This window comes from Apis dorsata, unplaced genomic scaffold (genome assembly GCF_000469605.1).
Source record: "Apis dorsata unplaced genomic scaffold, Apis dorsata 1.3 scaffold_197, whole genome shotgun sequence".
In the NCBI taxonomy this organism is placed as follows: domain Eukaryota; kingdom Metazoa; phylum Arthropoda; class Insecta; order Hymenoptera; family Apidae; genus Apis; species Apis dorsata.
In genome coordinates this window covers 95,904-111,026 of record NW_006263481.1, presented here as the reverse complement: position 1 = coordinate 111,026, position 15,123 = coordinate 95,904, and the positions used below count along the sequence as shown (strand labels likewise).

Sequence of the window (15,123 nt, the reverse complement as noted above, 5' to 3'; positions counted from 1 at the left end):
GTAAAAAAAAAAAAAAAATAAAAATCTAAATCAATTTAACTTTGTCAATGAACAGTTAAAATCATCTGTACGAAAAGAAGAAGGAAGGCAAAGAAGAGAGGCCGTTAACCTAAATATCTCGATCAGATCTGACTAAGCATTGGCGTACATCCTCTCACGCGCATCATTATCGCGATCACCCGGTTCTCATTCTCTCTCTTTATCTCCCGTTACGATTTCCTCTACTTTCAGATAACTAATTAAATGAATTTAAAAATCTCCTTTCACATGATTACGTGAAATTCTTTGAAATTTCTATTTCATTGCCCAACATTAGAACAGAAGAATTGAAAAATGACAATGAGAATCAATTAGATTGATTTTTTTCATGAAAGTATTAATATGCAACGATTAGTTAATTAATATAGTGAAAAGGAAATTCGAAAATGAAAGATAAAAAGTGAGAATCAATAATGTTCGTCCTTGTTCGTTAGTGAATTGAATAAAAATGGAAAGTGTATTGTTGCAATTTATGTTGAAGAATCGATTTAATTATGTGTTAATTTTGATCGTGTGAAGGTTAGGTTAGTATATGTGAAATGTCATTTCATCGGAGTTTGAATTTAATAAATCAATACTATTATATTCTATTAATTGCATTAATTATTATTTTCTTATCTTTTGATATACAATTCTTTTTTTTCGATTTATTCGATAGCAAATTATTAAAATTTTTTTTCTTTAAGAAAAAAATATAATGTTATTATCCTATCATAATAAATCGAAATTATTAAATTTGGTGGATATATTTTTTACGATAGGATTGACCCAAGATTCAGACACTTGCCAACCAAGTTAACAGGATTTGATGTTGGAAAATTTCAAAAACTATTAAATCACCACTTCGCTCACTGATTCGATACGATGTAATAGATTTTATGGATGAGGAAGCATACGTCGTTTCGTTTTACACATTCATAGCTGGTGAAATACGATTTTACTTATTTATTTCGTATATTAGATACTGTGTTAATAGGTGGCAAAACTTCGAGATAAATATTGAAGTTTCCGCTCCGATTCCATTCCACTTCTAACATTTCTAACTATTGAAGTGTTTCGTTTCAGTTCACTAAAATTTATGTATATATAGCATCTTTTTTCCACCTGATTAAATTCTGGTCTTTCCGCTTTGAATAATTTAAATATTTATTGTTCTGTTCAGATCCGTGTCATTTCTTTTCATCCGAGATTTTACTGTTAGAATTCGTTAGAAACGTGCATCATTTTAATTCCAATAATTGTGATCTATACAGTTTTTATTTATATTTGAATTTTAGATGACATATGTATAATTGATGCAAACGATGTAAAAGAATGATTTTACTAGAATTGCTGAGTTTAATTAGAACAAGATGGCTTTAGCACTCTAGTGAATGAATTGATGACTCAGACTGAATTCTTAATTACCGGATGTGAGTCAAACTTTAGATGAATTTAGGCTTAAATAAGAATATAGTACATATGTAACATATTTACGAAATGATTACAACGGTTAAAAGATTGCTTGTGTCAACAGATGTAATATAATAAAACTAAAATTTAAAATTTTTAATATTAAATAAATTTAGTATTATTAATATTAAAATATTGAATATTGATAAAAATGATAAAAGATAGGATGATATTATGAATACAAAATTGCGAAAGCTATTTATGTTTTATAGTATTTGTATTATTAATTTTATAGACTAAGCCATTTATAATGTAGAAGTCAAATAGAAAAATTATATAGTACAATTTTCAACACAGTTACATAAGGATACCTACATAATTTTTTTTACAATTTTTTTATTATTTATATCATGACGTTAGAGGAAGAAGACACGGTTCGCCAATTAATTTAATATCCTTTAGTTGCAATGATTGTCGCCCTTGACACCGGAGTTTCGCCAGATGAGCACGGACAATATATGTAATGTGTATACGCCTTGAACTCCTCTTTGTAAAAACCTTTCTTTTAGTGGACGCATTATTAGATTAAAAACTTCCGTCGTTCTGTGCATTCTCAGAAAAGATGTACGCAACACGAATAAAACGATCGGGCCAAATGTTCCGTTTGTTCATTGAAAGAGAATTCAGAGAACCGATAATTCAGATAAATTTAATTGGCCTTTAATTAGGCGATATAAAAGAGAAAGATCTCTTTATTCAAATGGGACAAAAGTGAATTTATGAATGAAGAATTATATGCTGATGAAATGTGACTAATATTCAAAGAAGATGGATTAAAATGATTTGAGATTTTTTTTTGAATTTCAATTTTTTTTGGAAATCATTACTTTTATTCAGATATTACAATTAAATTATTTAAAAAAAAAACTTAAAATTATTTGAACAACTTTTTATTGATAAATTTTTTAATTTATTAAAATACATTATTGAAGATATTTTTTAAAAGTTTATAAAAATAGATTTTCAAATTTTTAAAAGATAATTATAAGAAAACAAAATTATAAAATAAATCATGCATTGCATATTATTCAATAAAATATTATTCAGTCTATCAATTTATGTAAATTATATTAGTTAAAATAATAGTTAAAAGCTAATATCATGTACAATTTCCAAACGTATAATTAATAATAATAATTTTTAACAAAGTTTAATAATAATCTAGTTTGTATTCATATACACGTATATTATAGAATGTAGTTCATAAAAGTGGGAAAAAACAAAGACCGGTTTGTCTAGGGAGTAAAATTACTTTATGACTTTCACACGAATTTATCATGGATGTATTTCAACAGGAACAATACTATTCGAGATTAATTAGAATATTTTATGATCATTCATCTTAAGATTTATTATATATCTATTATATATCTATAAGAAAATAATTATTTTTTTCTTTCTTTAATTAAAATATATTTTAACAATTTTTTAATTTAAAAAAAAATCCTTATTCATTTACCTATAAGTAAATTTTATTGAAAAAAAATTGAAGAGAGTAATTTATTAAAATATAAGTAAAAAAATTTGGAAAATCATATATTCTTTTATGATAGTATTCTAGAAATAATTTTGACCTACTTAATTGTCTGTTTTCCGCATTGTATGTCTTGTACCATAATTATCTATGCTAGGAAAATTCTTGAGAATTTTCTTTGCCATTATAAGAGATTATCGAAAATAGGACACTATCTGCCTACTTTTCATTATTTCCTATATTATACGAAAATATAAATATTATTATTTCAATTATTTAAATTTATTGATCGAATATTAAAATATAAGATAAAAATATTATTAGAATTATTTATATATTAACTATTTGAAATATAATTAAACCAAAAGTCACTTTTTATACTAGCACACACAAAGTTAAAAACCGTTCACTGAACCGTTTACTATATTCAGGTATTTGTATACCGTATACTATATTTCATTCACACATGCAATCACGTTTCCTAACCTTACCAATTAATAGTTTACGCCCTTTGATCATGATAAACGACGTTTTGCATAGAAAAGGGATTGAAAGAGTACGATGAAAGGATGGCGAACAGCTATATGTTCAAGAATCGTCACGGGACGTGGTTAGGGCGATTCGAGTCATAGGAAGTAGGATGGTCGCCGGAAATTCTCCCTCGAAACAAATGCAAATGTAAACGCTATGTGCATATGTAACAACATATATGTATACATACGTACATGGTGGGGTTTCTAAAGACACTGTTCGTTTGCACTCTCCCGTTTCCTACGCTCTCTGTCCAGTGAAAAGAGCATAACAGTTTACAAGTGGCAGCCAGCACTTAACCACGCCACGGAGCAGGACAAGAAACTGATGACGCGTGCGTAATACACCGATCACGGATTAAAGTAGAACACCGCGCCGTGCGTTATTCTTGTCCTATCGTGAAACATTATCGAGAATTTTAATTCTATATCTCTATATCTCGTTATTGTTATTATTATTGTTTTTTATTCTTTTTTTTTATAATTCTGGTTACTTTTTTAAGTAGTTTCTTGTGATTTGTACGTATCTTATAAAAGAGTGTAGTGGATAATCATTCGAAATGTAAAATAGTTTGGCAAGGAATTATTATGGATGTTGTAATAATTCTTTAGTTCATAATTGTGCACTCTTTATTGAATTAAAGTATGAAGTGATTTAATTTAAAATTATTAATACATTTAATTCATTTATAATTATTTATATTTTTGTGAATATATTTTTAATATGAATGTGTTTAAAAGAAGGATCTATAAATATTTTTTTTAAAATCGATTTATTAAAAATTATCATATGATTAATTTTCCTAGAAGAGAATTTTAACATCTGTCGATGCTTGTAAATCATAAAATCTTCATTCATCTTTTTCTAACAGTACTTCTGAAATATATGTAATCCAAATGACTGAATAATTTTATGAAATAGCATAATAACAACAACTTCACAGTTAAATAAAGCAAAGAGATAGCATCGTTTGAAGTATAAAATGATATTTGCAAAGTAATTTATGGATGAATTCTAATATATTGATGGCTGTAACTAGAAATTGGAGATATTTCGTTCGGAATCAATTTTCCACGGAGCAGAACGGTGAAAGTCCGTGTGCGTGAACGCGCGTAATTGATCTCTTGTATTCTATGTTTGGTGTTCTTGCAAGCATTTCTTACGATTTCTCACGAATTCTTGGATAATGAAATTTCTGCCGGTCAAAAATGGATTTGAATCAGAACGAGTGAGAGCCGAATCACTCACGAATCCGCATTCTCCAACTATGCAAGAGATTTGGTAAACCGTTTGAGATATTGAATTTAATTTAATTGAAGATGTTCTGCGAATATTTTGAATTGAATTATATGAACAACAATGGGAAAATAAAAAAATATACTTTATAATTTTTTCCACAGTTCTGCCCAGTGAAATGTTTATCTTAAAAGAGGAAATAAAATGATTTACAACGTACCAATTATCCAATTCGAAACATAAAAAAAAAAATGTTTGATATATTTTTTGAATCAATCTTAATCCACTTCTTTTTATTCTATCCTAATTTACGCAAAAATATAAATAATAAAAAAAAATTTTCCACAAATACAATATATCTCTTGATTACAAAAGTCAAAATTCATTATCAGTATTTTCATTGAAGAAAAAGATAGAATATAGCGAAAGAAGAAAAGGAAAAGAGGAAAAAAGATATTCTCATGCGATAACCGTCGATGCTCCCGCTTTTGTGACACTGTTACGTTGTGGTGTACTCACGGAGAAAAGAAACAACGAAAGGAAAGTGATACGGGAGATTGTGCTCTATTCGCCGACATTGCGGTTCGCGCAGGAAGTGCATGCGTTTCACCTGTTGATCCCGTCACTGTGGATCATAGTGTTTCCAGTCGCGTGTCGGAACGGGGGAACAGAACAAAAACGACGCGATCATTCAAGATTTATTTGATCATAAGTGAAACGTATCAATCCAATATTGAAACGAACCTATCGAAAGATTGAACAATAGTAGAATTAGTACATAAAATGGAATTGGATATAGTTTAATTTAGGATGAAATTTTTGTGTATTTAAACTTGCATCAAAAAAGATTGCGTAAAGTGTTGAAGAAGAAATTATTTGTGATTTTTTAATTGTGCTTAAATTGCAAAGTGAAAAAGATGATTTTTAATTTGAGTATAAATATTGAAGCAACAGTGAATGATATAAGAAAATAATTTTCTACTTCGAGTATCTGAAAAATCATTTACTTTCTTTCATCAAATCAATTTAAATAATTCAAGAAACCATCACTTTTATACTTTCCAATTTCCTCGAGCATTAATCACCAATAAGTTACTCATCAAATTTAATCTTCCTTCGAGTCAAGGAAATTGTTTTACGTCTTTGATAATCGGAATAATTCTTCGAATAATTACGAAAAAGCGGACATCCTTTGAGATATGGGTGAATGATCACTACACATTTAGAATTCATCATTTTCTATTTTTAATTCTTCTGATTCCTTTTCCCAAAGAATCGATCGAATAACAGAAGCTTCAGTTCACAAAATGTATTTACATGAAAGTTTCTGATGACATGCCATCAATAAAACGAGAATCATGCGAAGACAAGGATTGCAAATGTATGATTTGTCGCGAATTGAGTGACTGCAGGATGCCGGCTAATCTGGAAACTCCACCTCGCCGCGAGGGCGTCAACTTCATTCTACGTCGCGGCCTGCCCTTCACAAATAAATCTCCGACCAAAGAATGGTTAAACATAAGCGATAATGCACTTGAATCGACGTGCGACGAAGATTGCATCATAGCGGAGAAAATTAATCACAGGCGTAAAATGGGAGACACGATGACACACGTGGTGGTGGGCGATAATAATTTGAAAAAAGCCGATAAAGACGTGGCTCACAAGACCGTGATCTACTTTGGTGACACTAATCAAAGACAACAGAGCAAATTCAATGGTAAAGAAGGCGCCCAATCGGCGACTAAAAAGGAGGAATCGAAGATAGGGGATTTTAAAAAGGAGGAACAACTTGTTAATAGTTCAGAGGATGGAAGGTGTGGTGATATGGATAAAAATGAGAGACAACGGTCGACGCTGAGTCTGATAGAGAGCGAAGAGGTGGAGAAGACCAAGGTCACGCACGAAATCGTGGTGAACGTTAGCCCCAGCAGGGAGGACGTGCTCAGGATCGAGGAGGACGAGAGCCAGGTCGTGGATTATTGGTCCTTGCCGGGGGACAACACCGGGTTCAAGGCAGACTGGAGCTTCGTTCAGCAGTGGCGCCTGAGGGGGTAAATCAAGCGAATGTTACGTTTACCGTGACGATGAAAAATGAGTATGTACCGTAGGGTTCGTGCATGGAATTCGCATAACCACGCCGTGCTTCTGTCTTCGCGGTGCTTAACGGTTTTTGCGAATAGTTATAAGTGGTTGCGAGAAATAGGTTGGGAGGTTTGATGGACGTCGTGTAGCCGTTTCTTTGGTCGTGATCCGTTCAACGAAACGAGGTTATAACGCGAAGGATTTAAATTGCTAATTAGATATGGATATTTTTACGAGGATTTTGAATAGATATTTAAGTTATAGGTAATAAATTAAGCGAGACTTAAAAATGCATATTTCTTGCGAAAAAAAAATTAATCGAACAGTTTTTATTTAAATCTTTATTTATCTGATAAATGAAAATCTCGAATTTAATCTTTTAACGTTAAAATATCTTGGTTCGTACGATAGAAACGCGAATTTAATTGGGACATATATAAACTTCGATGTGTCGTTTACATGAAAACCGGATCATTAATTATGGGCCTAGGAGAATTACTAAGAAAACGATCGTATAGATTTTTGAAACGTGATATCTTTTTCTGGATCCAGCACGAATTTATATTCGTTTGCTCGTCAAGGAACTCGAAGCACGAGAAACAATAGAAAGAAAAAGATCAGAATCAGGATCGTGATCTGTCTTCCTCAATACTTATCGATTAATTTATACGTTAGAAATATGTTGATTCATATATAATTTTAAATTATATAATATTATAGGAACATAGAAAAATAGAATATGGGAGAAATAATAATTTATAATTTTTATCTACTAGTTTTATCGATGCCTCTATGAATTAATTCCTGGGGGGAGGGAGGATAGAGAGAGAAAGAGAGAGCACAAATTCAATAAATCAAAAGTAAAGTAGATGGGATTAATAATTAATTTGTCTGTGAAAAAATTTTTAAAATTACAAGTTTTAGATACTTATATGCTTATTAATTTATGTGTAGAAAATCTTCGAATATCTTTTAAATTACATAAATATAAAATTTTATTTATATGAAATCAACTTTAAACATTTACTCAGCATTATTATGATATATTTATTTTTCCAATAGAATTGTATTATTTAAATTACAGTTCTACTATCTTATTATTTAATAACTTAAACGCAGCAAAACTTAAATTTATTAATAAAATAAATATAGGAATGATGTTATTTAAAAAAATACGCCGAATATTTAATTAAAAATTTAAATTTTTATAATTATTATCTTATCTCTTTAAAAATATTTTTAATAGATTGATGAGGTTTTTGAATAAAAATATGTTTACAGAACACATTATGAATTAGATTTTATCAGTAATCAATGTAAATAAATTATTTCGGGTGAATATTCAAGATTATATTTTCTAATATTTTTATTCTAACTTGTGTAGAATATAATATAGTAATGATGGTATTTAAATAATAATTATAGAAAATATTAAATATTAATTTTTACTTAAAACTATTTTTTAAATTTCAAGAAATCATTTTACTTTTTTTTAGACCGGCTGGTGGAAGTGGACGAGAATTGTATTGTCATCCATATTCCAAAGACTTCACAGAAAATTCTCCAAAAAACGGAGTTCACAATATGGTTCATATGGTGGCAGAAAGGGATACGGATAGCGTTGCTCCAACACCAACGCCTCAACATCCCCATCATTCTCAACATCATCATCTTAGTTTACATGAAATTCGTGCCCTTCAGGTATTTAAAAATTTTTTATAATTTTATAAAACAGGGTATAATGGATAAGAATATTTAAAGTTCAAATTATTAATATAAAAGAATCATGCAATTATATTAAACTAAAATAATAAAGAGATGAAATTGAATTTTTCATTCTTATTTTCAAAAGAGAGAATTCGAATCATATAATATAATTCTAAGAAATATCTTAATTTTTCAAATCTATTTAAAAAAAATCTATTCTTTTTTTATCATTTAGAAATATATTATTATAAGCACATTCAAAAGCAAACATCTTTTATAGAGGCGACCAGAATGTACCGGTAATAGCTCATCAGATGAGAATCGATCTTCTGGACATGCAAGTATGTCGGATACAGGTGGACATACGAGTAGCAGTTCACCACCGCATCGTCATCATAGAGCACACAGTCCGCAACAATTAAACTCTGTACCAGAAGACGATCGTTTATCGGCTTCGGTTACCCAAAGAAATGGCAGGAGTAGATCTGGACAGAATCGCAATAGACATAGAGCTACACCTGCTAAGGTATGTTTTTGATTTTTTAAACAACATATTGACAATATATATATATATATATAGCATAATATCATTTTATATAAACTCTATGGTATAATTGAAAAAAATATATTTTATAAATCTTCTAAATATAATTAAAAAAATCTTTGTTTTTTTCAAATATAAATTTGTTCCTTCTGAAAATCTATAAATATTATCAAATCTACATTAACAAATTTATTAATATTTTTTCTATCATCATTAAATAAAACATATTTAATTTGTAAAAAATTATATACAACTTATTCTTTCTGTCTTTATATGCTATTAATGAAAATATCTCCAATTCTTAAATTCTCAAATTTTTTATCCAATAACTTTATTGTAGTTACAGGTTCCTTGGTCAGGCTCTGGTCTAGAAGACATAAAACTAGCAATCCAGCAGCTTACTATGCGTTCTCATAAATCGTCTTCCACCTATTCCTCTTTAAGTGGATCCGAAAGTTCAGAACCAGCTGTAAGGAGGCTGATGAGACATTCGAGCTTAGAAACTATCAATACCAATGTAACCAGTGCGGATGAATTCGTTTGGGTAGATTCTCACAATCGATTGGTGGAGTTACAGCAATTACCATGGACGCATCATGACGTCCTTCGTGTATTGCAAAATGGTCGTACCAGGGAGCATATGGAGCAAGTTTCTATGGAGACGATACCACGTCTTTCTTATCTGCTACAAAGAGCACTGGTCAGAATTGGTCGAGAAACTCAGAGATTGGCTAAACCTGTTGGTCTATGTAGTAAGCACGAGGTGTATAGCGCATTCAAAATTGTGCTTTGTCCGGCTTTGGCAGATTCTTGTACTAAGGTATGTGAAATAGAGCACAAAATTTATTTATATGATAATTAATTCACCATTTGAGAAAGAAAAATTAATCAATCAATAAATTTACATTTAGAAAGATTAAATTTGACTCAACGTGAATAAAATTTTGAATAAATTATTATTATTATAATTATTATTATTATTATAATTAATAATAATGAATAAAATTTGTATTTATTCATTTTATTTACTAAATGATCAATTTTATAATAATTTATAGATTAATATAATCGAATTCATTAATTTATATATATATATTTCTTTGTACATGTCTTTATTCGTCTTTAGAGGAAATGATTCGTAAAAGGTAATGATAATAAGATAATATAAAAATATATCACTATATTGAAATAAATATATTATTTATTTCAAGATTATAAAATAATTAAGTATATATTATATATATATATATAATTATAAAAAAGATATAAAATTTAAAAATTATATAGAAGAAAATTATATAAAAGATTGATATCGAAGTAATTTTTTTAATAATTTTATCATGTATAATATTAATTGTAATGTAATCAGTCGATAAAACAGAATTATATATACATGTATGTGTAAACTGAGCAAGAATTTATAATTTACCCTAATATATAGAATTATTTTTCAAAAATTTTGAATAATAAATATATTTCAAACTGTTACTCCCATTAACATATATATTATCAAGCAAATTATCAATGATTTGGATATTATAAATATTTGTTAATTTATAATCTGTTTATTAGGCGTGCTTGCGTGCTGCAGCAATGTTCGCTGTATCTGGTGATCAGCTAAAACAATCAAAAGCATCTCGTTCAGGATTACAATTACCAGTAGGACGATTTTTTCGCTGGATGTCTGATGTACGACTAGGAAGAATGATACATGAATATGCAGCCATATATTTAACCGCTGGAATCGAAAATCTGTTGGAAGAAATACTATTGCAATGTATACCGAGTGATTCTCATACGACTTTAACTGCAACTATGTTGGAGCATGCTATTGCAAATAGTGGAGATTTATGGGGTCTTCTTCAACCTTATGCACACCTTAATGCTGGTCGAACAGCATCAGGTAAATCTAGAACCTAATTATTATTTAACAATTATATTTGTAATTGCTAATAGTTGCTAAAAAATAATATAAATATATTAGAAAAATTTATTAAAAAAAAATAAAAAGCGATTTATTTAAAATTGACTTAAAAATCTTATTAATCTAAGATAAGTATTAGTTAAGCTTAAAAAATTTTTCCGTTTTATTTTAAAACTTTTTAAATATATAATAAATTTTGTTGGAATTCAAAGAAACAAAATTTTAGAATAATAATAAAATTTTATATCTATCATATTATTGCGCTTAACTTCAATGAAAGTATTCTATTTTATTTTTTTTTTTTTAATTTTTTTTAAAACTAAATTTATTAAAAATAAATTTATTGATGATGTGAATAAAAAATAATATTTTTAATATTTTATACATGAATATTTTTTTTTTATATTTCTATATATTGTATTATTAATTTATAATATAATATATAACATAATATAATATAATTAGTATGATATAGTATAATATTTTTATAGGTGCACTTGCCATGCCACGTTGGGCCAGTGTCAGTTCTCTAAATTCTTCATCATCATCCCGTAGCGGAAGAGATGCAGCGGGATCAACGTTAGAACCATCACTTTTAACCACCTGTGTAGGATCGATATCGGAACTAATAGATTTGATCTCGAAAGTGGCGCAAGCTGGACGTTCAACTATACCCTTGACAACAAAGGCATTGAACGCTCTCTTTTATTACATGAGGTGTTCACAGGTTTGCCTACTTGATCCTTATCTACTCCCTTGACTATTGGCTTTGTCTTTTAAATATAAAGTAATGAAGCAGTATTTATACAGTTAGAACATGGTGAACGAGGTTCTGGAATACAAGAGCTTGCGTATGAACGAGCATACGTTGTACTTCCACCGCTAGTCGAATGGCTAAGAGTTGCGACCGCTCATGCAGAACATAGACATGGACTAGTTGTAGATCAAGATGATATTAATCAAGCTGCCAGATTGTTATTGCCTGGTGTAGATTGTCCCGTCAGACCAATATGGTAATATATTCTTGTATATATTTATATTTTAAAATTTAATTTCAATTAAATTTGTATTATTAAAGTTAAATTTTATTAAATTTTATTAATTTCTATATTTATTTTTATTTTTCTATATATGTTTATTACTTTCTTCATTAAAAAATACTTTCTATTAAAATATTTCATAATAAATGTTCAATTTTTTTCATAGTTTCGAGGAAGTTTCAATGTGTTTGAAACGTATAGATGACTCTGAATATGTTCGTCTTTTAACCATGGATATGGCATTCAAAATGTTAACAAGTGGTCGTACAGATCTAATAGCTCAAGCTATACCTTTGTTGCCATCAACAAAACTTAATACTGTGAACGATAGTGGTTTTACTGCATTAATGATAGCATGTATAAATAATGATGAAACAGCTGTTCTAGCATTATTAGATGCTGGCGTTGATTTGAATATTGAAAGTCCACCTCCAACTACTGGACAATCAGCAAATACACCTTCCAAAACACCAGTTACTCCAAATATATCAAATGTTAGAACTCCAGTTGCATCATCTGCTATAATGACTCCAGGAAAAAATATGCAGTCTCCAAATTCGTCTTCCAGTTCACCAAGCATATCCAATAATATTTCTAATAACATATGCTGTAATCAATCTGGATTCAATGCAGAAACGCAACATTGGACTGCTTTAACTTACACAGCATTATTAGGACATTGTAACATTGCTAGAATATTATTAGAAAGAGGTGCAACTGTTGAAGGTGGTGCTAAATTAAGCGAAGATAAATCCACAGTTACACCATTGCAAGCAGCTACAGCATCTGGTAACTCTGAAATGGTAGCATTACTTTTGGCTCATGGAGCCCAACCATTTTTATCAACTTTGATAAAAGATTCATTTTCATATTCTGGTTCAGCTCAACGTGGTTGTTATAGGCAAGTAAAATATATTTGTTTATCTTAATAAAATTTTAATCAAATGAATAGTTTTTGATTTTGAGGAATCAAAATAGGAATATTTTAAATAATTTTTAAAAAGATCATCATTTCATCCTATATAAAAAAAATTTTTAAGTAACTAAAACAATAAAATTAATTTATATATTTATAGTGCAATATCAGTAGCAACAGTTCATGGTCAAAGGAATTGTCTACATCAATTGTTATCTCATCCATTGAATTTCTCCGCCAAACGAGGAGAAAAAGAAGTATTGTCATTAGAAGAAATTTTGGCAGAAGGTAGTGCCAATACTAGTCCACAACAACAAACTGTAGACGGAAGAGGAAATAGAAAAGAAGGAAAAGAACCAGTTTTTAATAAAGTTCAAAATAAAGCTTTACAAGAAGCAATGTATCATAGTGCGGAAAGCAACCATTTAGGTAAAACAAATTTGAAAATGATTATTTGAAAAAAAAATTTTAAATATATCTATATAAAGAATTCTATTTAAAATTCTGCAGATATTACAATGGAACTTCGTGGATTAAAAGTGGGTTGGACGTTACATTGTTGGATGCATAGTTTAGCAACAGCTCATGAAATGAGATTAGATTCTATAATAGATCAATTGCTTCAAGATTTTCTTCAAGTATGTCCAGATGATTATTCAACACAATTCGTACAAGAATGTCTTCCTTTATTATTCAATATTTTTAGATATAGTAAGGTAAGTCATAATTCAATTTGATTTTAAAAAAATTACAATAAAAAATATTTTTTTATATTTTTTGATTTGTATTTTTTCTACAGAAAGAAGGTACGACGCTTCTTCTCGCAGATATTTTTTGTACATGTTTTGGATGGGAACCAATAAAACCCATTCGAGATACAACACTTTCTAGTGGATCTAGGATAGATCCTAAGTTTGTAAATAATCCAGAATTAAGCGATGTACAATTCAGAGTAGAAGGCAGAGTTTTCTATGGTCATAAAATTGTTTTGGTCACATCATCACCGAGATTTAGGAATATGTTAAGTTCGAAATTATGTGAGGGAAATCCTCCTATTGTACAAATTAACGATATTCGTTATCATATTTTTCAAGTATGTAGTATTTTAAAAAAAATTAAAAAATTTTAACTATTTAAAATTTAAATTTGTATTTTAATATTTAGATGGTTATGGAGTTTTTATATCATGGTGGTTGTGCTAAATTAGAAGTTAATCAAAGTGACGTTTTGGAATTAATGGCTGCCGCGAACTTCTTTCAATTAGATGGTTTACTTAGGTACTGTGAGGCACAATGTTCTTCAATGGTTGATCTTGATAATATCGTTTCTATGTACATTCATGCAAAGGTATTTTATTTAAATATTCTGTGTTTGTAATATATGTATAATATTATAACTTTTTTTTAAATAATTATTTTCAGGTTTACAATGCTATGCAACTTTTGGAATACTGTCAGGGATTTTTATTACAAAATATGGTTGCTTTATTAACTTATGATGATTCAGTAAAACGTCTATTATTTGCCAAGAAATTGCCTAATCATGATGTTCTCGCAGGACTCCTTCTTACTTTGCAAGCAAGAATAAAAGCTAGACGATCTCAGCAACAAAATAAATTAAAAACTTAGAAATATTATGTTTATATTAGTATTATCATTTCTATTATTTTGTTGTCTTGTAATTTTCAATATATTCATGTATGATTATGATTTCGATTTTGATTTTACAAAAAAATGATACATAAATGTATTAAGACTGAATGTTTTATGATTCATTTTCAAATTTTTTGTCAAATGTTTAAGTATAATTGTGTTATAATTAATATAATATTTTTATTCAAATTAGAACATGTTTCTGATTCGCATCTGTTTCATTCTTGTATAATATTTTTTGCTACATATTATAACTGTATATTAGATATTGTTCAAATCATATAAATTCCGTTGTTAATATATTATACATTATATATTGTTCAAATATATAAATTACGTTATTACAAATAAATCTTGCATTTATAAAAAATAAAAAATTTAATTTTCAAAAATAAATTTGTAATCATAAATTTTTAAATAATTATGTAAATATAAAATTGAATATTATTATAAAATATAAAATATATATAGAATATGTTATAGAATAATAACATTAAACTATTAATATATATAATAAATATAT

General features: G+C 28.4%; 1 protein-coding gene and 1 long non-coding RNA gene across 5 annotated transcripts in view; both read left to right on the top strand.

The window, feature by feature from the left end:
- The window catches only part of LOC102670890 (ankyrin repeat and BTB/POZ domain-containing protein BTBD11), a 25,494-nt gene extending 10,786 nt beyond the window's left edge, over positions 1-14,708 (top strand). For 3 of the 4 annotated variants that reach the window (XM_006614792.2, XM_031510008.1, XM_031510010.1), the window contains 12 exons: positions 8,314-8,518; positions 8,805-9,050; positions 9,409-9,888; positions 10,641-10,971; positions 11,484-11,719; positions 11,803-12,005; positions 12,199-12,933; positions 13,109-13,377; positions 13,459-13,664; positions 13,748-14,041; positions 14,113-14,295; positions 14,370-14,708. In XM_006614792.2, the coding sequence (XP_006614855.1) occupies positions 8,314-8,518; positions 8,805-9,050; positions 9,409-9,888; positions 10,641-10,971; positions 11,484-11,719; positions 11,803-12,005; positions 12,199-12,933; positions 13,109-13,377; positions 13,459-13,664; positions 13,748-14,041; positions 14,113-14,295; positions 14,370-14,576 (3,595 nt within the window). In that variant the 3' untranslated portion in view covers positions 14,577-14,708. Of the gene's footprint in view, positions 1-6,006; positions 6,787-8,313; positions 8,519-8,804; positions 9,051-9,408; positions 9,889-10,640; positions 10,972-11,483; positions 11,720-11,802; positions 12,006-12,198; positions 12,934-13,108; positions 13,378-13,458; positions 13,665-13,747; positions 14,042-14,112; positions 14,296-14,369 lie in introns of those variants that run through there. The other variant, XM_031510007.1, reaches the window with a different exon arrangement.
- LOC116185505 lies at positions 13-1,247 on the top strand. The gene is made up of 2 exons (XR_004150355.1): positions 13-563; positions 801-1,247. It is a non-coding gene; the product is annotated as an uncharacterized LOC116185505 (long non-coding RNA).
- Positions 14,709-15,123: the final 415 nt, after the last annotated feature.